The following is a 23091-nucleotide window of genomic DNA, read 5'->3' as shown; positions in this document are numbered from 1 at the left end:
AACTTTTCTGGGCTGGCAGATATCGGTTACCTAGAAGCCTATGAAGGAGTGAGACAGCTCTCAGATTTCATCAAAAATATCTTAATTTGTGTTCTGAAGATGAACGAAAGTCTTAAGGAGTTGGAAAAACATGAGGGAGAGTAGTTACTGACAGAACTTTAATTTGTGGGTGAACTAACCCTTTAATTCCTCTGGAAGTTGAGCTTCCACACTGAAACACTCTGCTGCTCCAGTGGATACTGTTATGCTCGTGCGGCCGTGCCGCATTAGAGGGAATTCAGGGGTGGCAATTGCATCGTTTGGTCTTTTATATCACTGTATTAGTCCATTAAGCTTTTAAGCCATTAAGTTAAGCGTCCCGACATCAAGGGAACCCTGGAAAATGATGTATTGAGGGAAACACTATACTGCAGCACAGCCCTCAATATAAAGTTAAGGAACCCTCTACAAAATTACTCTGTAATTTATGGTCATACAGAAAAAAGAAATGAAAAAGGAATCTGTGATATTTCTACTTCTGTATGTGTCCACTTACAATCAAATCAAAACATTGTGCTTTTGTAAAATAAAGAAAATAAACAGGGTGTGCGTTCTGCCTCTCCATCTCGGTGAACTTTTTTTTCTTGAGCGCGTCTATAAACTGAAACAAAACTCAGTGAATACTTGTCACACATTTATGAGCCATATACCTTTATAAACATTTAAGTGTGTTGTCTTGTGAAGAAATAATCAGTGGGTTCACAAACCACGCATAAACGTCATTGTCTCAAAACTACAAACTTTTACATAAATTCTGCTGATATATTATTGTAGCAGAGTTTGTGCTGAATACAGTGTAATCAGACTTTAGCCATGAAAATGTCACAAGTAACAGAAATAAGCACAAATGTCAGAGCATGTCAGAACACCTCCAGGGCCAGAAAACACCTCAGACCCCAGAGGGGAAACTAAACAACCGAGAGAAATACATGACTATCTCTGATTTAACATTTGATCTGTACATCAGCATCTGGGAATAATATTATAATCTTGTTCACAGTAGAGAAAGCTACATACAAAAGTAACCATGAAGAAGTAAATGTAAACACAGCTTTTGTGTCTTTATCAGCTTTTCCGCACATATACTGGCCCTGATCATCATCACAAATACTTACCAATTGCTCAATTTCTGTAAATCCGTTTAAATGAATGACTGACTGACTGATGCTCTGGTCTTGGTCAACAGTGGCTTGCACCACCTACTGGTGAGATCGACTAACTGCAGATGGAGATTATGCATTGACATTCTACTGCTTTTCCTGCAGTTTCCGGATGTGAAATGTTGAATTTTCTGTTGAATTTGAACCACTATATTTGTAGAAGCGAAATAAAATGGACCAAAAATTTCCCGTAGAATATTATAGGTTGTATTTTTACACAGAGTTCATATTTTAGAAATCTGAAAGGTGAATGTATGGATTATTGAATTTTAATGTGTGTAAAATGTTTTGAATTGAAATATTCGACCATGTTCAATTTCAGCCCATAAAAATGCAAGGCCTAAAAATACAATAGTATTTCAGTACATTAAAATGCAAGCATGCAACCATGCAAAATTAATGCATAGTTTTTCAAGTAGTGCAAATTGACAAGCTTTTTTGTTTCAAAAACATCTGGCATTATTTTACTTCCATACAACATGGACTATCACAAGCAAGCCTAGTTGGCAATAAACCATGTTTAAAAATCTTTTGTTTCATTCCTCCTGACTGCCAGCCAGGGGCAATAGCTAATCATCGCAGCACCAGCTAGATACCTTTCTAGATTATTATATTATATTATATTATCATAATATATATACACATATATTATTTTTTTATTTAAATTTTTTTTATTTTTTTTTATATATATATATTTAGGCTTTTTATTGTATTATCAATGTAGAACTTCATTTAACAAAGTCATAAAGTTGGGTTTCTTATTAGAATACTTTTTCACCTCATTTCTAACATAATACTTTTGGGGTAAGAATCACACTTTTTCCTACCAAATCAGTTTACCATTTAATAATTCGTAATCAGGATCACATTTAAATAGTGTGTGAAAAGATTGAACCAATCAAAATTGAAAACCCTCTGACTATTTTTAAAATCTGATGTAAAAAATTGTATTTTAAAATAATAAGAAAATCATCGTAAGAAAAAAGTATTTTCTCCAATGTATATATATTTTAGAGTGTGTGAGACGATTAAGGCCAGCTCATAACGTAACCCTCATTTTCATGATTGGGATTTATACCACCATGCATTATTAGACGATTCTGCCATTGTGCTTCGACTAAATCCATCTTTTTTACATAAAGTGTTGCTTCCAGTCAGTTAATTTGGCTGCTCTTCAGCTGTTCGTCCCTATCAGATAAGTCGAGGGATCACCTCTTGATCCTCCTGAGCAAGACTTGAGGTGTTATGTGGATGCTACCATTTGTCTTAGACAAACAGATCAGCCTTTTGTTTGCTATGGTGGTGTACAGAAAGGGGTGAGACTGAATTCTGAGCTAATGTGGCTATTATTCTTGAGCCTCTGCTTATGTTATTTTGTTGGTATATTATCTCAACCTACTGTATCTAGCTGATGCTGTGAGTATCCACTAGTGCAGGGTTCCTCAAATCCGGCACTGGAGAGCCACTGCCCGGCAGAGTTTAGTTCCAGCCCTAATCAAACACACTTGAAGAAGCTAATCAATGTCTTCAGAGTTACTAGAAGATTACAGGTAGGTGAGTTTGATCAGGGTTTGAGCTAAACTCTGCTGGACAGTGGCCCTCCAGGGCCGGATTTGAGGAACTCTTTAGCAGTCATCCAGAATTCACAGAACCACAGTTACCTATGTAACTAGCATTATAATTATTAATGTGTTATTTTTGCAGAGGCACATATAAGCTGGGTTATATTACCACAATATTATGTTTTCTCATTTAAATTGTGCGCTTTTATCTTAATAATTAAAAGTTGGTAAAGTGTGGTTTTCAGGCACAAATGGCACAATTTCCTGGTTGTTGGTAAATATTTCATTTAGCATAAATATTCAGTTAATCAACAATCAATCATTATCACTGTGTCTCATTCTTATTTCCCTTCATGTTTGGTTTCAGTTCAGTCCAGATGCAAAGACCAAAGTCATCAGAACCCAGCTGTGTGTCCATGAAGAGTGACCAGTCAATGGATCCTCCACCTAAGCTTAGTTCTGGACACACTGATCATGGGTTTAGGTATACACTGTACTAAAGGATCTTTATCTTTATACATCTGTTTTAAAACCAAGAAAAGTGTCTTCAATGCCTGTATGCAATGCATATTAGAATAAAGATCATAATTAACAGCCCCAATATGTGGACTTTAACAGTTAATAGTTCTGTTAGGTCTCTGACAGGACATATTAAAGGGGACCTATTATGCCCCTTTTTAAGAGATGTAAAATAAGTCTCAGATGTCCCCCGAGTGTGCATGTGAAGGTTTAGCTCAAAATACCCCATGGATAATATTTTATAGCATGTTAAAATTGCCATTTTTTTGTGTGTATCCCTTTAAATACAAATGAGCTGGTGCCTCATCACTCTTTCAAGAAGAGGGCGGAGTTTCAAGAGCTTTTATCCACTACAAACCTGCTGTAGTAGCGGACCCCGTCCGAATGATGGCCGAAACTTTACTGATGAGTTTTATGAAGTTTATTGTACATAACACAAAACGTGAAGCATCCGTTTTACTCCAGAAAATGTTCGTAAGAGCTGAATAAAACACTACAAGACGTGCAAATTAAAGTCTTATCCATAAACCCCCTCTCTCTCCCTTGCATTATTATCAACATACACAGCGAATTAAAACAGAAACACTCGTAACAACTAACAGCAAACAAATATTTATAGACCTTATGCCTTTTTAGGGGGTGCTTAATAAACGGATAAACTTTATAGCTATAAATCAACTCCAATGAACTGTAATAAAGTGTGCGCTCTGCCTTTCATTACTGCCGTGACCAATATTGCTCCGGAAACTGTAAGCTGGATCACGAACAGTTGCTAAATTGGAACTGATCCATCCTCAAGTAACCACTTCAACCACGATGTCCTCATTGTCTCAGATGCCGGGAGTCTATCAGGACTCTTATGTTCGTTTGTACATCCAACAACAGAATGTAACAGAACGTTTTTGGCACAGACATTGTATATACCCAGCTTCTACAGGGAGTAAATCGAAATGGCGACTGCTGTCACTGCGGCTCTCACTCAGGTCTCACTCACTCAGATCTATGCTAATAGGGCAGATCGACACTAGTCATGGGTGGGGCTTCCCTTCTCTTATGTAAGAGTAGGGGGAAATCTGAAACCGCGCATTTGGAGAGATTGTTAATTATTTATTGGGATTATAAAAAAAGTATTGGGTGGATTTTTTAAATATATATATAGGCTGGTTGTTACTCACAAACACCTTATAAAAATGTATTTTCCATAATAGGTCCCCTTGAAATATTTTAGTTACTTAAACCAATCAACGATTACAAAAGTGATTCATATAAGAGTGTGTGAATTACATTTGTTGTGTTCATCTCAATGCACAGACTGGACCCTCCATAATCCAGCTGTGTGTCCATGAAGAGTGACCGGTCAATGAATCCTCCACCTAAACTTAGTGGACACACTAATCATGGGTTTAGGTAAACACCGTACTAAACACTGTCTTATTACATGTGTGTTGAAACAAAGAAATAAATGTTCAATGCCTGTATTCAATGCATTTCAGAAGATAAGCACTTGCTATCATGTATTAAACAATACATCACATTATAAGTGGAATAATTCAGTCACCTGGGCCAACGCACTATGTTGTTACTGTTGTTGTTGTGTTGTTGTTGTGTTGTTGAAAGCAGGGACATAATGTATGAAACACATTGGTTTAAATTGTGCTTTAGGCTATAACAGTTTTATGATTGTATGATTTCAGTAAATAAGCAATTACATTTTGTTTGATTAAATATCTGACACTGACTGAATTGGGTCAATAATGAAAAATTAAGTAAACTTATTTTGGTTACATACCAAGCCGTACAAGTGCAGTTCGCAGTAAGAATACAGTTGTTTGTCTTGTTGACTAACCCAGGCCTTGTGCAATTCCGTCTTCTTACCCTGTCTTTGGCTAGACAGAACCTCTGTCTTCAGCACTACAAAGTTGTGAACTTGGTAATCATGAAATTGTATGTCTTGGACATGACCACACAGAACAAAGTTGTACGCATCAAGAGACTTGTACACTTTTAACTTCTCCCGGGTACATACACTTGGAGTGTCGATCAGGTAATTATATATCTCTGGCCTCTGGATGCTTGGCCATTTCGTTTCATCGTTTAACCATTGACAAGGTGCTATGGCAAACGGATCTGTAAGACGTATCCCACTCACTAACGTCTTTCATTGAATAACGGTGCTTTTCGCTGGGTGACAAGCTGTTGTAATATACAGAGAACATTTTGAAAATAACACCTAATGTATTTTGTGCACCGTATCTGTGTAATTCTCTAGCCGTTATAAAAGCTATCTCATCTGGGTTTTGTGCAACCATAATGCGCGCATTCCCAATGTTTACAAACCTATAATTGGCCTATACATTAGGGATTTATGTTACATCTTATGTTGTTAAAAGCATTATTTTAGTGTCATGTGTGTCACCATGTTGGTGTTTTGTATTATTTCTGTATATCCTTCTATATATCAGTATTATAACTTTGATTCATCATGTGGTTTTTCTCTTTACTATCACTGTTATTATGGTTGATGTCATATGTTAAAGATACAAGTAGCAGAGTGGCCTTGCTATTTGTATTAACAGGTTTAAAATGTTTTTGTTTGTTTTTTTTATTCCAGTTTTTAACTATACCAATGAGTAGTACGCCAGAAATGAATCGGACATAATTATTCTGAAATTATTATTACTGTTATTAGTAGGATTGTACATTATATGAAATAATGTAAGAAACTATACTGAGCCTAATGAGATGAAGTAAAAAAGAAAGACTGGGATGAACCCTGACCCAGCAGGGGGAGCCATTGTCCTCTGGCCAGCTTCTGTCTGGAGCCACATTTCTACATTGTGCCATATCTGAACTTCTGCTTGAAGGTTGAATAAAATGCTCAAGTAACTATGCTTAATTAACTTAAAATAATTGTGTTTAACAGCTCAATTCTTGGTGAAAACTACATTACCCATGATGCTGTACAGAAAAATCACACCAAGTCGAAACAAGTACATTTCTTTATTGCACTATGCACATTTCTTAATACTAAGCCTAAAATGTGTTTTAATATATCACTATTAGTAAGGATAGTATGATCTCTGTATTATATCAATCTTTAAATCCAAGATATTTTAAGTGTGCCTAAAGTATACTGGCAATAGTTCCACTTTTGCACAATCAAATATATTTAAGTGTATCTTTAGTTGGACCTCAGCACTATTTCCAGATAACTAAAGTACATTTAGTACAAAATTAGTTGTTCCAATTTAGCAGACTGTAAGTATACCAGTTTAGTATACTAGAAGTAAAATTGCAGGGTATTTATTTTAAGTATATAAATAATGTGAATGTATCGCATGTGTATGAAAGTACACCCTCTTTGAATTCTATGGTTTTACTTTTACGTGGATAGCTCAGGTGACCTGAGGTCGAGTTTCAGCTTGTGGACCTTCCCCGATCCCGTCCCCCTTTCTCTCTCCCACTTCACTTCCTGTTTACTCACTGTCATATCATAATAAAAAGGTAGAAACACTCTCTAAAAGGCTGTGGTCGTGGGAAAAGATTGCACCCGCCCCTTTTCTGTTCACCTGAGGTGGTTATCAAAGATCAAAGTACAAAGTACAATCTATCGGCGTATGTTGGCATTTTATGAGAACAGAAACATCTTGACACTATTATCAAAGTGTTGAGTTTTCTTCATTTAGATTGTGGATTGATGGAACATCACGGAGGTCAGCATTATGAAGACCTGTCCACAGATACGTTTCCACACAGGTGAGTCTTACAGACACAATGCTTTTCCACCTTTCCATAGGACCACTGTGTTTAGCAAACTATAGCCTACATCATTTTTTTATGTTTTAAAGTAGACTAAAGTAGACATATTTTGTTTGAATTTGCATTCAGAACGCCTAGACATTGAGTTAGAAAAAGGTATAGACAGACGGGTTTAACAGTGTTATTCTGGGATAACACTAGTTTGATTTTTGTGTTTGGATATTTGGCTTCTGATGTCATATTTACAGGAGTTTATATGGTTGCTTTTCTTCTACTGATTTACCAGCATAATATTTTAATGACATAAACAGTTTTACAGTTCTTTTGGCACAAAGTACAGGAACACCCTTTGTAAATAATGTGTTGCAGTTCAATGATATTCACTATAAAAGGCCATCGTTTGCTCTGACATTCAACCTCAAAACCTGCCATGCAAAAGGGTTGGCATAAAACATGTTTGAAAATCTTTTGTTTCATTCCTCCTGATACTTGAGGCTCAGCTTATGTCACTATGTGACTTTGTTGGTAACCTGCTGTATCTAGCTGATGCTACGAGTATCCACTAGTGGAGTGTTCCTCAAATCCGGCACTGGAGAGCCACTGTCCGGCAGAGTTTAGTTCCAGCCCTAATCAAACACAATTGAAGAAGTTAATCAAAGTCTTCAGAGTTACTAGAAGATTACAGGTAGGTGAGTTTGATCAGGGTTTGAGCTAAACTCTGCTGGACAGTGGCCCTCCAGGGCCGGATTTGAGGAACTCTTCAGTTCACAGAACCAGTTATCTATTTAACTGGCATTATAATTATTAATGTGTGATTTTTGCAGAGGTACATAGAAGCTGGGTGATATTACCACAATCTTATCCTTACATTTAACATTTGCGCTTTTATCTTAATAATTAAAAGTTGGTAAAGTGTTGTAACAAACACCTGTCAGTTACGTCGTTTTTTAAACTGCAATTACACTCCTCACCACTAGAGGTATTAGTGAGACCTCTATGCCTAGATAAAGAGACAGGTGAGCAGTAGGAGAAATTAGCATGGCTGACCTCCTTGGTCACCTGTCAAACAAAGTCCTGGTTGAGAAACGCTCTGTTTCATGCTCAACTGTAAGTAAAATGTTCATGTTGATGTTTTATTTACTGATGAAAGATTATCTTTGTACTTATTGAATATAGTGAATGGATTGCACATAATTAACAGGAGGCATTTTGTGTCTTGTAGAGGGACTTTTCTGTTTGTACTGAACGAATATTTGTGCCAGCTTTGTGGTCCTGGCTGAGATTTTGCTACACTGAGTCCAACAACAAGGTTACTGGTTGGATAGCTACCTTGGACAGTTGGATTACTGCGATGGACTTTGGTGGGAAATCTGTATGTTTGCTGACGGTCAGCAACCGTCGTTCGTTTACCATCAAACCTCCACACCATTTGACTTCCTAAAGAGAATTAAGACTTGTATCTGACTCTCATAAATCACCTTAACTGTTTACCCCAGTGAACGTTATAAAGACTGATTCATATATTGCTGGACACTTCAACTCTTATACTGCACTATTTATATCTCTTTGTGTACTGGGTGTTTTGGCAATACTATTTGAATGTAGTTTCTTTGTTTTGAATATATTTTGGTGTCTATATATAAAATCACATATTTCATTGCTGTTTTTGTTTGCTCTTTGGTTTAAACATATGTTGATGCTTATGACCCTCCCTATTAACAGACTATTAATTAGCATTTACCCAAAGTAGTAACTGTTGGTTATAGTGTGGTTTTCATGCACAAATGGCACCATTTCCTGGCTGTTGGTAAATATTTCATTTAGCATAAATATTCAGTTAACAGTCAACAATCAATCATTATCACTGTGTCTCATTCTTATTTCCCTTCATGTTTGGTTTCAGTTCAGTCCAGATGCAAAGACCAAAGTCATCAGAACCCAGCTGTGTGTCCATGAAGAGTGACCAGTCAATGGATCCTCCACCAAAGCTTAGTTCTGGACACACTGATCATGGGTTTAGGTAAACACACACTGGTCACCTAAACCGCTGTAATAAACAGTTTGTCTTATTACATCTGTGCTGAGACAAAGAAATAATTGTTCAGTGTCTGTATGCAATGCATTTTAGAAGATATTAAAATATCTTAATAAGCAGCTCCAATATGTGGATATGCACTTGCTATAAAATCTCCAACAGCATAATGCATATTAATGGAATAATTTAGTATGGAAGCTTATGGGTAGCAATATTCAATTTGAAATGTAATATGCAAAATGACAATGCAATATGTAAAATGGCAATGCATTTCTGTATTTCAATTTTAATTTTCCCATAGCCTACATTTGTGCAACGTTTGGTGCAAAATGAAAATTCAATTATAAATTTACATTTGCCATTTCATACACTAGTTTTAATATGTAATTTGAATCCATATTGTAACGCTTTATAAGTTGCATAATTAAAATTAAAATGTATTACAGAAATTATTAGATATGTTTAACATGTTCAAGCAAAAACTGTGGCAAAATTGTAATTTAAATGTTATTTTTTCTTAATTGCATTTACACTCACAGTTAAGACACTTGCGATTGCATTTCCATTAAGTGTCACGCAATGAATGTAGCAAAATTCAATGTGCATTTTGAAAATGCATTCTGAGCCGATCACGTGCCCGTCCCGCCCTGTCAATCACTGCGTGAAGTTGGCCCCGCCCCCAACCCAATGCAAAACGTCGGCAAACTAGTCCACATTCACCCAAAATAGAGTAGACTCATATGTTTGTTTGCGCGCGATAAACGTTTATTTTGTGCTGCTTCGGTTTCTTAAATATTAAAATAATATTTATTGGTCATTCTGAGGTCACTCAGCCCCCCTACCTGCTCCACATTCACCCAAACTAGTCTCGTTTGTTTGTGCCGGTTAAAGTTTCGCGTGCTGCTTCGTTGTTTAAAATATTAGACACTGAATCGACCTTCTCCACATTCACCCAAAAAAGGCTAGGTCGATGAATTTGACCCGTCAGATTCCGTGATCATGTAGCCTACATATGTATTAATAACAGTTACCTTATCAATATGCTTTATAGAATGGAAAGGGACTCGCATGTCTGCCTCATATTTTATGATTATACAGCTGAATAAACAGAGATGGTCACTCATCACATTCGTCACTTTATTGAACATTACAGTCAGTTATAAATAAATAAAGAGCGGTCACATTTTTCGGTAGCTTTTAATACCGAATACCAACGGAGCTTATGTGATCTCAGAGTAATAGGCCTATGCATTTGTAAGGAAAAACTATAGGATCTCCAACATTATTGGGTATTACAGTTAATAGTAGGCTAATAATAAAGATAAGCATGCATCAGACAATGATAATATTTTATACAAAACAAAACCATCAACACAGTCCAGCATCAGACAACAGCAGCGCAGCAGAATGTTGACATGGGTGTCGACGCTTGATAGGCAGAACATTCTCCAACATCGTACTGGTTCTATCACCTGCAGACGCGTAATAATCTCCGGAAACACTACCATTTCTCTGTCCACGCTTCACTTCATCTGCTAGTGAATTTAACGCTCCTATCAGCTCTGCCGCCGCCGTGTTTCCTTCCAACACCTCAAAATATGTTTACCTGTTGCCCCGTCTTCACGCAGTGATTGACAGGGCGGGACGGGCACGTGATCGGCTCAGAATGCATTTTCAAATTGCACATTGAATTTTGCTACATTCATTGCGGGACACTTAAAGGAAATGCAATCGCAAGTGTCTTAACTGTGAGTGTAAATGCAATTAAGAAAAAATAACATTTAAATTACAATTTTGCCACAGTTTTTGCTTGAACATGTTAAACATATCTAATCATTTCTGTAATACATTTTAATTTTAATTTTGCAACTTATAAAGCGTTAAAAATATGTATTCAATGTACATACTAAAACTAGTGTATGAAATGGCAAATGTAAATTTATAATTGAATTTTCATTTTCATTTTGCACCAAACGTTGCACAAATGATGGGAAAATTAAAATTGAAATACAGAAATGCATTGCCATTTTACATATTGCATTGTCATTTTGCATATTACATTTCAAATTGAATATTGCTACCCATAAGCTTCCATAATTTAGTCACCAAAATCAGTTAATTACAAACGTCATAAAAGAAAAATATGTGAATTACTTTTACTTGTGTTCATCTCAATGTACAGACTGGATCCTCCAGAATCCAGCTGTGTGTCCATGAAGAGTGACCAGTCAATGGATCCTCAACATAACTTTAGTGGACACACTAATCATGGGTTTAGGTAAACACTGTACTAAAAGTATTGTTAAAATTGAATACTGTAAAGTGTCTTCAATGTCTGTATGCAATGCATTTTAGAATAAAGATCATAATTTACAGCTCCGGTATGTGGACTACAACAGTTAATAGTTATGTTAGGTCTCTAATGGCGCTTTTCCATTACCAGTACCAGCTCAACTCGACTCGCCTCGGCTCGCTTTTCGCTCCGTTTTCCATTGCAGATAGTACCTCCACAATAGTACCTGGTCGTCATAGCGACGCCGCAGGAAACTGCCGTGACTTAAATCTTTTGCGCGAGACGCGCGAGACACACCCGCTACCCACACACAGGACAATGGAGGATATCGAGTGTATGCTGTTTTTGGATGTTTTTGTTTTTGCTGTTTTTTTTATTCAGGATACTCCGTCTGGCGCGTGCAATGATGACGCAGTGAAAAGTGACGATTCTCTCTGACCAATCAGCAGTCTGCCTTTTAGTATCATTTTAGTATCGCCTCAGCCAAGCGTGCCGCACAAGCCCTGAAAAGTGAAGCCAAAACGTCTCGATCGCCCCCCGGTGACTGGTCCTAGTATAGGTCATAAGCCCCACCTCCCCGTGTTATTCAACGGGACGTGAGACCAACTAAACAATTAAATTACACTTCAAATATCTTTTTTCCAAAGGTGGTTTCTTTCATTTGCTGTCGTTTTTATCACGCTGATGTAAGTTCAAGTGTCTGTTTCAAAAATAATTTGGTTTTTACTGCCACACATCACTTCCCGAGACGATTGACGTGGTCCATCGTCTCGGGAAGATGCAACAAGGTGGCGCGGATCGTCCCAGGGTGACCATTATGCAGTTCTCCGTTCGCTCTTACAGAGACGCTATCTGGAAGGCCGCGAAGAATTCTTCCTTTCTGAAAGAGAACGGTTTGCGCTTTCTGGAGGATTTTTCAGCCGGAGATCGTGAAAGAAGGAAGCTGTGGCCGGAGGTCCAAAAAGCACGTGCAGAGGGGAAGACGGCATACTTTGTTGGAGGCAGAGCTTTCATTCAAGGGCAGGGTGAAATCTTGTCCACTTAAAGTGCTTTCATTTTAATAATAGGCGTCGCCTGTTTTGACTTGGACTGATCTGTCAGGTGCACTTTGTAGACATTGTTACGGGTTTGTTTTATACATTTAAGAATCTGCCAATATTTTTTCATTAGTGTTCTTTTTGTAATTTTTGAAACTTAACATGGTGCTGCTTTTTTCAGCATTTTTGATTTTGTGACCTACTTTCAAAGATCTAAGTCCATAGAGCGTTCTTAAAGCGGGTTAATTGTTCCAGTTTTTTGTGAATTCAAATGTCTTTTTCTGTTGTCTTTAAACGCCAGGGGTTTAAGAGATGTTGTTAAACGCAAGGCCTTATTTTTATTTTCTAGACAGTTTGGTTCTGATTTTGTTTTTTTTCAAGAGTCTCATTCTAATGATAAAGATGTTAATTTTTGGAAGTCGCAGTGGGGTAATGAGATATGGTTTTCTCATGGTTCAGAGCACTCTGCAGGCGTTTCCTGTTTAAAGAATAATTTTGCAGGTGATGTGTTGCATACATACTGTGAGTATGGGCACTTTATTTTGTTACTTCTAAAATGTTATAATGTAAATCTTATTGTTGTTAATTATTATGGGTATAACTCTAGATCTGAGAATGATCAGCTATTATTTGTTTTGGAAGATAAGCTTACTTATTGGCAGTCAAAATTTCCAAATGCTTATTTAGTGATTGGTGGTGATTTTAACACTGTCCTAAATGAATCTCTTGATCGGTGGCCACCTGGTCGCCAATCAAACTCAAACACAGCTTTGAAAGCTTTTATGCATAGATTAGAGCTTGTAGATATCTGGAGGGTTAAAAATACATATGACAGAGAATACACGTGGAGCAATAAAAATTCATCTAGACTTTCACAAATTGATTTTTGGTTAGTCTCTAGAAATTTGGATAAAGATCATATTTCTGTTGATATTTCTACAACGCCATTAACAGATCATAAGGCTGTCTCTATTAAATTTATGTTTTCTCCTGAAGCTAGATTTCTCAAGGGCTCTTCTTATTGGAAAATTAATAGTTTGTTACTTAATCATAATGAGGTTAAGTCAGAGCTGGGAAGACTTATTGGCTTTTATTGGAGCAAAGCTAAACGAGAAAATCATTTTGGTTTAAACTGGGAATTGTTAAAATATGAAATTGGGAAATACCTCAGAAAGTTTAGTGGTAATTTGGCTAAATTAAAACATCTCGAAGTTAACATTGTTAGTGAAATCTCTTCTATTACCAAGATCTTGCCTGAAAATTTGTCCGATAGTCAAAGAACTCATTTAGTTGATTTACAAATTAAGTTGGATGATTTGTATAAATTAAGAGCAGAAGGTGCTTTTGTTAGATCAAGGCAAAGGTGGCTTGAGCACGGAGAACAAATGTCTTCTTATTTTTTTAAGCTTGAGAAAAATAGGGCTAAACACAATTCTATGTCAATTAAATATTGGAGGGGTTGTCTCAGAAAATCTTAAAGAAATTTCCCAATTTTGCTACAAGTTTTACTCTAATCTGTATAAATCTAAATTTAATCTAGCCGATTTGGACACTTTCAGTAAGCATCTTGGTAATGTTAAGACTATTAGTCATGATGATCAAATTTTATGCGATTCGCCAATTTCTATCGATGAGGTTAAGGATTCAATTTCACAGTTAAAAATGAACAAGTCGCCTGGTAGTGATGGGATAACGGCTGAGTTGTATAAGTTATATTCTGAGCTGTTATCTCCGTTCCTCCTGCAAGTGTATACAGAGAGTTTAAACTGCTCTGAGCTTTCTGTTAGTATGAAGCAAGGTGTCATTTGTTTAATACCTAAACCTAAAAAGGACACTCTTCTCTTAGACAATTGGAGACCTGTTAGCCTTCTTAATAATGATTATAAATTGTTTGCTCTTATTTTCTCTAATCGTTTTAAATTGGTTTTGAACTCCATTATTGATGAAAATCAGTCAGGTTTTATGAATAATCGTCATATCTTTAATAATATCAGACTTGTTTTTGATCTCATTGATTACTCTGAACTTATTGAGGACGATAGTTTAATTCTGTTTTTGGATTTCTTCAAAGCTTTTGACACGATTGAGCATCCTTTCATTTTTTTTTTTGTTTAGAGCGTTTTGGTTTCGGGCCTTTTTTTTGTAATGCGATGAGAACGATGTATGCTGGGGGAAATAGCTCCGTGAAATTAGGACACGGACGGCACTACACAGAGATTTTTTTTAGAGAGAGGTGTTCGGCAAGGCTGTCCAGCATCCGTATACCTCTTTCTTATTGTAGCTCAAGTCTTCTGTGATTTTATTAAGGAAAGTAAGCTTGAAGGAATTCATATAGCTGGTAGAAATATTTTAATTAGTCAATTAGCAGACGATACAGCCCTGTTTTTAAAAAATCCGACCCAAGTTCATCAGGCAATTAAAATTATTGAGTTGTTTTCTAATGCTTCAGGTTTGTACCTTAATATTAAAAAATTTGAAATTTTAGATTAAAAAAAATCCTCCCTTTCATCTTTGGATGGTATTCCTGTTAAAAAAGATGTTAATTACTTAGGTGTTGTCATTTCGAAAAATGAACAAGATAGTTTCCCTGAATTTTAACCCTGCCCTTGAGAAGATTAAAAGAAAATGTAATCTTTGGTTATTAAGGGACTTGTCCCTTAGAGGTAGAGTTCTTCTGGCAAAAGCAGAAGGAATTTCTAGACTGACCTATATTGCTTCAACTATACATTTAGACAATAATTCTCTTAATACTATTGATCGGACTTTATTTAATTTTTTATGGAAGAATCGTGTGCACTATATTCGTAAATCTGTTGTCGTGAATTCTCTTAAAAACGGTGGACTTGACTTTTTGGATTTTTCTACTTTAAATAACACTCTCAAAATTAACTGGTTAAAATTTTGTCTGAATAAACCTTCTTTGTGGAATTTTATTCCTAATTTTATTTTTGACCAACTCGGGGGTCTTTCTTTTCTACTAATGTGTGATTATAAGATTGAGAAATTGCCAGTAAAACTATCTGCTTTTCATGCTCAAGCCTTGTTGGCTTGGAAATTGATCTACAAGCACAATTTCTCTCCGCAGCGTTATTTTATTTGGAACAATCGTTGTATTCTGTATAAGCACGAAAGTATTTTTTTGAAAAGCTGGTTTGATAAGGGTATTGTTTTAGTATCTCAGCTGTTTAACACTCAAGGGTATCTCATGACTTATGATGAGTTTCTTGAACACTTTAATTTTCCTGTGACTCCCAAGGAATTCTCTCTTGTTTTCTCTGCGATTAACTCTGGTATTACTTCCTTATTTAGAGATGTGGTATTGGTTGTCGTGCCCATAGTCAATCTAGCTGATACAATGTGTGGTAAAATTTGTTTTTCACAGACTAAAAATAACAAATCTTTTCGCGATCTGTTTTTAAAGGAGGTTACTACCAAGCCTTGCTCTATTGCTTATTGGGCTAAATTTGTTAGAAACTCTGGGAATGTGTTTGGTTATTGCCTCATAAGTTTTTCGTTACAAACAAGGTAAAAGAAATTTCTTTCAAAATTATTCATAAATTTTATCCTGTTAAACATTTTCTTAGTAAATTTAAGAAGGATATCGATGTTTTCTGTTCTCTTTGCAATTGGAAACTGTATCTCACGTCTTTTGGCACTGTAGTTTTGTTAAAAAGCTGTGGTATGACGTCTCTGTGTTTATCACAGAAAAGGTGCTCTCTAATTTTATTTTGCTTTTTGAAAATGTAGTTTGTGGATATTTTACTCAGGATAATGTGAATAACGAAGCCTTTGTTATTAATCTGTTTATTCTTTTAGTTAAGTTTCACATCCATAAGTGTACATTTTCTAACAGAAAACCCTGTTTTACATTGTTTTTTAAAGAATTGGAGAATTACTTTTGTACTATTCAAAGTTGCACTAATAGAAAGGCTATTAAAACTGTCCGTTTATGTACTGTCTTCAAAATATTTGAGTAATGTAAAGGTCTTGCCTTTTTTGTTTGTTTGTTTGTTTGTTTTTTGTCTGTTTTTTTTTTTGTTCTTTGTTTCCCTGGCTTTATATTGTCTGCTGTATTGTTCTGTAAATGTTTAAGGCATAATAAAAAAAAATATAATAAAAAAAAAAATCAATGGAAGAGAGCGAAGGGGCGTCGTCCATCTTTTTTTACAGTTTATGGCCTCAGCTCGCTTAGAACCTCGCCGGAGGTGGTACGAAAAAAAGTACCTGGAAGCAGATACAGGTACAACTTTTACACAGTGGAAAGCCGAGTCGAGGCGAGCTGGTACTGTGTAGTGGAAAAGCGCCATAACAGGACAGTACATATTAATTAAATATTTTAGTTACATAAAACAGTCAATCATTACAAAAGTGATTAATATAAGAGTTTGTGAATTACATTTACTTGTGTTCATCTCAATGCACAGACTGGACCTTCCAGAACCCAGCTGTGTGTCCATGAAGAGTGACCGGTCAATGAATCCTCCACCTAAACTTAGTGGACACACTACTCATGGGTTTAGGTAAACACTGGCAGCACTGGCAACACTGTACTAAAAGTATTGTTCAAATTTAATGCTGTAAATTGTCTTCAATGTCTGTATGCTATGCATTTTACAATAAAGATCATAATTTACAGCTCCGGTATGTGGACTATAACAGTTAATAGTTCTGTTAGGTCTCTAACAGGACAGTAGGCCTACATTTTAATGAAGTTTAGTTACCTAAAACAATAAATCATTACAAAAGTGATTAATATAAGAGTGTTCAGAGAGTGTTGTGTTCATCTCAATGTACAGACTGGACCCTCCAGATCCCAGCTGTGTGTCCATGAAGAGTGACCGGTCAATGGATTCTCAACATAACTTTACTGGACAGACTGATCATGGGTTTAGGTAAACACTGTACTAATTTGTTTATTGATTATACGTTTTCATTTTGGTTTATGCATTTGACAGACTTTTATCTAGACAGACTTACCGTATGTTGTTTCATGGTCCTGACACTCATGTCTTGTTTTTATTTGTATTGTCAGGATCATGTGATGCATGTTTATTCTTCCTGTTTTCCAGGTTTATTTTTCTAGGTTGTGGTTCTTTTTGTGTTTTGTGGGTGTTGTATTTGGAGCATATTTGGTCAGGATCTGGGGCCTGTACCATGAAGCCGGTTTAGGTGGCTAGCCAGCTATGTTTCAGTTTAGTTTCCGCCAACCCTGGGTTTTAGGTACTATGAAAGTAGCTTGGCTTTAATCGGTGTTCGTTGCCATGGTATCTTACGCTACACGGCTAACCTGCTCCGGGGCAGGTTATGTTCTGGATTCAAGATCTCAGACTGAAGTTTGACCAATCAGCTGAGAGCAAAGAAACATATAGGTGACGTAACTTATTCCCAGTGTCTGTTGCAATGACTTCACCTTTTCTTCCAAATCCGGTGGACATCTCAGCGCAAATTGTTTGACGAGCACTTCGTAGAGAGAGTTTTTAGCCAGACAAAATCCCCTTGCCTTTCCTGATAGTTATTTGAATGAAAGATACAGATTTTCCGCGGAAGGAATGTCTTATCTTTGCGAACTTCTTGAGCCGCACATAAAGAATTTAACACGTCGAATTCATGCACTTACTGTACCGCAAATATTGCGTTGCGTTTTTTTTTGTTGCAAGTGGTACATTCCTGCACGGTGGGTTACGCACAGAAGCTATAGGGGAAAACACGGTTTGTCGAACCATTCGTAAGGTGGTCCTCGCTCTGCAGGAGTACATGAATAGTTTCATTAATAGTGTTCCCCGGACATTTATCGGCCATGTCCATAAAAGAGGGCTTTTATAAAATTGCCGGTAAGATATATTGATAGGGTGACATCTCATGAACACTTTTTTTTTTTTTAAAGCAAATTGCACAAATGTACTATACAATATAATACATGTTAAAAATTATTTTAAATCTTTATTATTATTCTGTTAATCTTATGATAGGATTCCCTAGCTTTCTTAGTAGTACAAATACGTTCTATATTTATGTAAAATGATATATATGTATGTGTAGCCTATGTGTAATATAGCCTATAGCCTATTTTTATAATATATAAAAAACGTGCATGTGTCACGGGTGACAAAATGCTGGGAAAAGTGGAACCTTTCCTTTCTCTTTCTATGTCCCCGAGGGGAGTTATTTTGGTGTAACACCTCACTCCGGTTCCGGGTGTAGCGGAGATATTGCGCAAACTAATTACAGCTGATGCACGACAGGTGTGGGGGAGAGAGAGGAGCGGTGTTTGTACAGGCTTTCCGCTTCACAAGAGGAGGATAAAAGAGCCATTCAGAGTCGAGTTAGAGCGAAGGTTGGAACTGGTAAAGGTAAATCGGTGTTCAGTTGATCAGTTGTTTGGCTGGGTCTCTGTCGTTGTGTTTTGGGGTAGAAGATCTCCGGTTTGGACGCTTACATTGGACGCTGTCATCCTGGAAATTCGTGTAAGTGAGGAACTGCCATTTGAGTCTGTCGTTTGGAGCTGCTTGTGGAAAATTACTGGATTGAATTGTTGCTTGGATCTGCGCTGGAAGAGGAAAAGAGAAAGATAAGTGAACTAAACTACATCGTTGAATCAAATGTAAAGCTTGAAACAAAGACTGCGAATGTGAAACTTACTATTGAGGAGGACATCTGTTTCAGATGCGCTGGAGAGAATGGAGAGTTGAATATTCCCATTGAAATGCATGGACGAAGCGAGTTTTCTGATCAGCCCTACTGTGTGTGAGTGATTTGCAGTTGTTTGCCTTACCTGATGCACGCTGAATTAATGCTGTGGATTTGTAGTGGACACGAGTGCTGTGTGCTATGCTGAGAAGAGTCTCCCAACGCCTGCTTTCATTCTTGTGAAATGATCTACTTGTCCTCATCCAAAATTCAGAACGATGCAACTGAACTGGTGAAGTAATGCTTTGTATTATCCTCTCTTCCACTGAGTATTGTTGTGAAGTAATCCCTTATTGAAGGCTCCTGTTAACCCTCTCTCTCTCTGAAATTACAAGTCTCGTGAAGAACCGTATGGCTGTGGAAAAGTCTGAACCGTTATACTTAGTGATGGAGCCCTGAAGATGTATAACATCGCTGATAAAGTCACAATTTCCCTCTCACGACCTGTTAAGAGAATCTGCTGTTGAGAGAAGAAACCTTACCTGTTACCTACCGCCTGAGTCCTGCAGATGTGCAGCAACGCTGTGAAGTGAGTTTTAAAGTCACAATTCCCCTCTCACGTCCTGTTAAGAGAATCTGCTGTTAAGAGAAGAAACCTTACCTGTTACCTACCGCCTGAGTCCTGCAGATGTGCAGCAACGCTGTGAAGTGAGTTTTAAAGTCACAATTCCCCTCTCACGTCCTGTTAAGAGAATCTGCTGTTGAAGAAGTAAACATTACTTGTTATTTATCGTTTGAGTCCTGCAGACGTGCAGCAACGCCGGGGAGTAAGCCTTCCTAGCCACTATCGTTCCATTGTGCCCCGAAGACAGTGGAAAATCGTTTCAGCGGCTACTCCGGTCCAATAGCTCGAGAAGACAGGAGTTGCTCATTCTTTCTTCAAGTTGATTATTATTCAATAAAGATTGTTACCTTTGAACCAAATTACCTGCTTCCTCTTTTGTCCATCTGTTGCGTGCCTGTGGTGTTGGCTCCTCACGGTGGTGTCTGGAGTCAGGGGCGGCTGGTCAGCCGAGTCCGCCCCGGCCTGCACCGGTGACACATGTATCATTTTTTATTTATTATAAAAATGGGCTATAGGCTATACTACACATATAGGCTACACATACATACATAATTTTACATAAATATAGAACGTATTTGTTTAACTTACACATTAACAATCAGCAATCTTTCTCCAACAGTCTTCTCTTGCTTTGGCAGCAGAGACCGTATTGTTTCGAGCTTGAAATACATATTTAAAGTCATCGTAATTCTGAATGATTATCTCTTGCTCCTCCGCGGAAAAATATATCGCTCTCGCTCTACCCGCGATTGGTTGTTCAGTGTCGACGTCACTCTTTTATGTGCACGCGCGCGTGGAGTAATCATAGCTTAAGGATCAAAGCCTGAGTTGACAGAGAAAGTGGATGAGCTGCATCATGGTACCAATAAAGCCTGATTGCATCGGTTTGGTTTTGTCAACTCAAAACTAATCCTGTAACCTCGAGTTTGTTCAGCTACCTTCATGGTACAGGCCCCAGGTCACTTCTGTCTAGTCTGTTTTTTCCAGTGTTGGAATCCTGGCACTGGTGCTCCATGTCACTTTTACATTTGTTTTGGTTGAGCTCATGGTCTCTGTGTTGGGTTACCATGTGCTCTTCTGTTTGTGTTCTACTCTATCTTGACCCCGCCCCTAGTTCCCCCTGTTATTGGTTCATTTCTGTCTTGTTCTGTGTCTTTTATTGAGTCAGTCTTTTTGGCTTGCTGTTTTTTATGTTTAATTGTTAGTTCTAGTTTTTCTTTTTTGGGGGGGTCCTCTCATGGGCCTTTTGTTTTTCATCAAAGTTTGGTTGTAGCCGTTGGGATTTTTTTTTATGATACTTTTAAAATGGTAGGCCGGTGCCTAAACCAATACTTTAAAAAGAGCCACAGAAAGTCAATGGATGACATTAACAGCTTTTTTATTGAAAAAAAATATTTAAATTTACAATATATTAAAAGTTTAAAGTATACTTAAATATATAAATATAAGTGAATACAAAACAAACAAATTCACAGTAAAACCAAAGCCACTGACCTAACCCAACCACAATAATTTAACACTAAATAACAGTTACAGTACTAATAAAAGGCATTAGTAGAGGACAGCAAGCGACCACAGCAACCATGATATTCACGTTTAAAAAAAAAAATCATTAGCGTATGCCCTTGTTTTACACATTGTGCATGTGTATTAAAAGACTGTTTATCATGGTGATTTGTACAGAGGCTCCATGGATTTGCAAGCCTAAACCGAGAGATCTGAGTGTGTGCGATTATCTGTCTGTCCTTCAGGTCAAGTCATATGTTTGTGAAAAGTTTGCCATGTCCAAAGAAAGCAAAATATTTGTCACGTCATCCTTTTAACATTTAAGGGTATTTCCTATGAATGGCGTCAGACCTGGTCAATGCATAAAATCAATGCCGTTGATCTCTATGAAGTGAAGCATCAGTTTCATCGTTGCCCATGAGCCTCATTGCTGCTCAGCTGAGCCTTGTAAAGTAGCGCTCATTAACAACTTGTTTCATTATATCTGTCTTTGAACGAATCAGCGTTTTTGAACGTGATAGTTGAATGAATGGTTTAATGACAGCTCAGGCATTTAAGTGCCACCGAAATGAAGCACCGAAATCGGTGTTCTGATTCGGTCCGGTACATACCAGTCATTTACTTACATTTAAATACATTTACTTCATTACATTTACTTGAGTATTGTTTTGGAAAATTTCTACTGTTAAGAGTAGATTTAAATGTGGGTACTTTTACTTTTACTCGAGTACATTTCTAATGAAAAAAAGTACTTTACTCTTCTTTACTTTGCAGCGTTTCTCTCGTTACTTTATTGTAATGTAATACATGTTAAGAAATGCATGGTTTTATTCCAGGCACACAGTCTTTTTTTTTTTTTTTTTTTTTTTTTTTTTTTTAAAGATCTAATGAATTAATCTTTTGAGTTGATTCTGTACAAACACCTGATCAAACAAGTCTAACTTGGCAAAACTGTCTAAATTGATTTGCGAATCAATTTGAATGATTTTTTCAGTTTCCCACTTAATCGTCTGAAGCCGTTTCTCACTCAGAGTCGTAACAGGAAATTTAAGAGCTTCAAGAGCATTGGATGAAGTGGCCAAGGACCTACAGTCAATTGAAAGCAAATCTGCAAGACTCCTGATGGCGCACACAGCACTAGGCTCCTGACTAAAACCTCCACATTTTCCACACGGAGGGAAAATAACGTATTTTTGTACAACTGTACAATTTTATTTCAAGTATGGCAACTAGTAAGAAATTGATGTCTCCCCAAAAATCGGCAGCGGGCTGCAAACGACTCAAAACGCTCGAGGATGACGTAGCCTCAATTGTTAGCCATGCAATCGAAGCACAACAGGAGGCTATGCGCGAAATGGTTTCCTGCATGGTGACAGATGCAATAAAGTCGGCCCTTAATCCATTCATTGACTATATTAAAGAAAATAATGCTGTTCTTTGATCAGTGAAAGAGGAAATGGATTCTCTGAGTAAAAATATTGCGTCGATCACAACGAAAGTGGACAATCTCCAAGGCAGTTTACGCAACACTAAAAAAGATGAGAAGCTCTGCCAGCTTGAAGAGATGCAGCGAAAATGCAATGACCTCTAGGGGCGGCAGTGGCTCAGTGGTTCATGTAGATTGTCTACAAACCGGAAGGTTGGTGGTTCAATCCCCGGTTCCACCTGACCAAGTGTCGAGGTGTCCTTGAGCAAGACACCTAACCCCAGCTGCTCCCGACGAGCTGGATCGCCTTGCATGGCTGACACCCCCGTCGGTGTATGAATGAGTGAGTGAATGGGTGAATGTGAGGCAATATTGTAAAGCGCTTTGGTGGCCATTGGGTCTGTGAAAGCGCTATATATAAATGCAGTCCATTTACCATTTACCTCGAAGACCGGTCACGTCGCAACAATGTCCGCCTAGATAATCTACGAACTGGAATGGAA

At 37.3% G+C, this 23091-nt stretch overlaps 1 protein-coding gene across 15 annotated transcripts in view; it reads left to right on the top strand.

Annotated features, from left to right (window-relative positions):
* LOC309501916 (NACHT, LRR and PYD domains-containing protein 12-like) overlaps positions 1–23091 on the top strand; it is a 124456-nt gene that overhangs the window by 3076 nt on the left and 98289 nt on the right. For 8 of the 15 annotated variants that reach the window (XR_014207052.1, XM_082174188.1, XM_082174197.1 and 5 more), the window contains exons 2-5: positions 3129–3245; positions 11257–11352; positions 16829–16924; positions 17201–17296. Coding sequence is in view for 14 of the 15 variants with exons in the window: in XM_082174188.1 (XP_082030314.1) it covers positions 3129–3245; positions 11257–11352; positions 16829–16924; positions 17201–17296 (405 nt within the window). In the remaining variant the exon portion in view is untranslated. Of the gene's footprint in view, positions 1–3128; positions 3246–4591; positions 4688–6858; positions 7037–8942; positions 9060–11256; positions 11353–16828; positions 16925–17200; positions 17297–23091 lie in introns of those variants that run through there. The other 7 variants (XM_082174198.1, XM_082174192.1, XM_082174199.1 and 4 more) reach the window with 7 other exon arrangements.

The sequence above is a fragment of the Leuciscus leuciscus genome (assembly GCF_965113295.1).
Source record: "Leuciscus leuciscus genome assembly, chromosome: 6".
NCBI lineage: Eukaryota > Metazoa > Chordata > Actinopteri > Cypriniformes > Leuciscidae > Leuciscus > Leuciscus leuciscus.
Note: the sequence above shows the minus strand (reverse complement) of the source record. Positions and strands in the feature narration are given on the sequence as shown.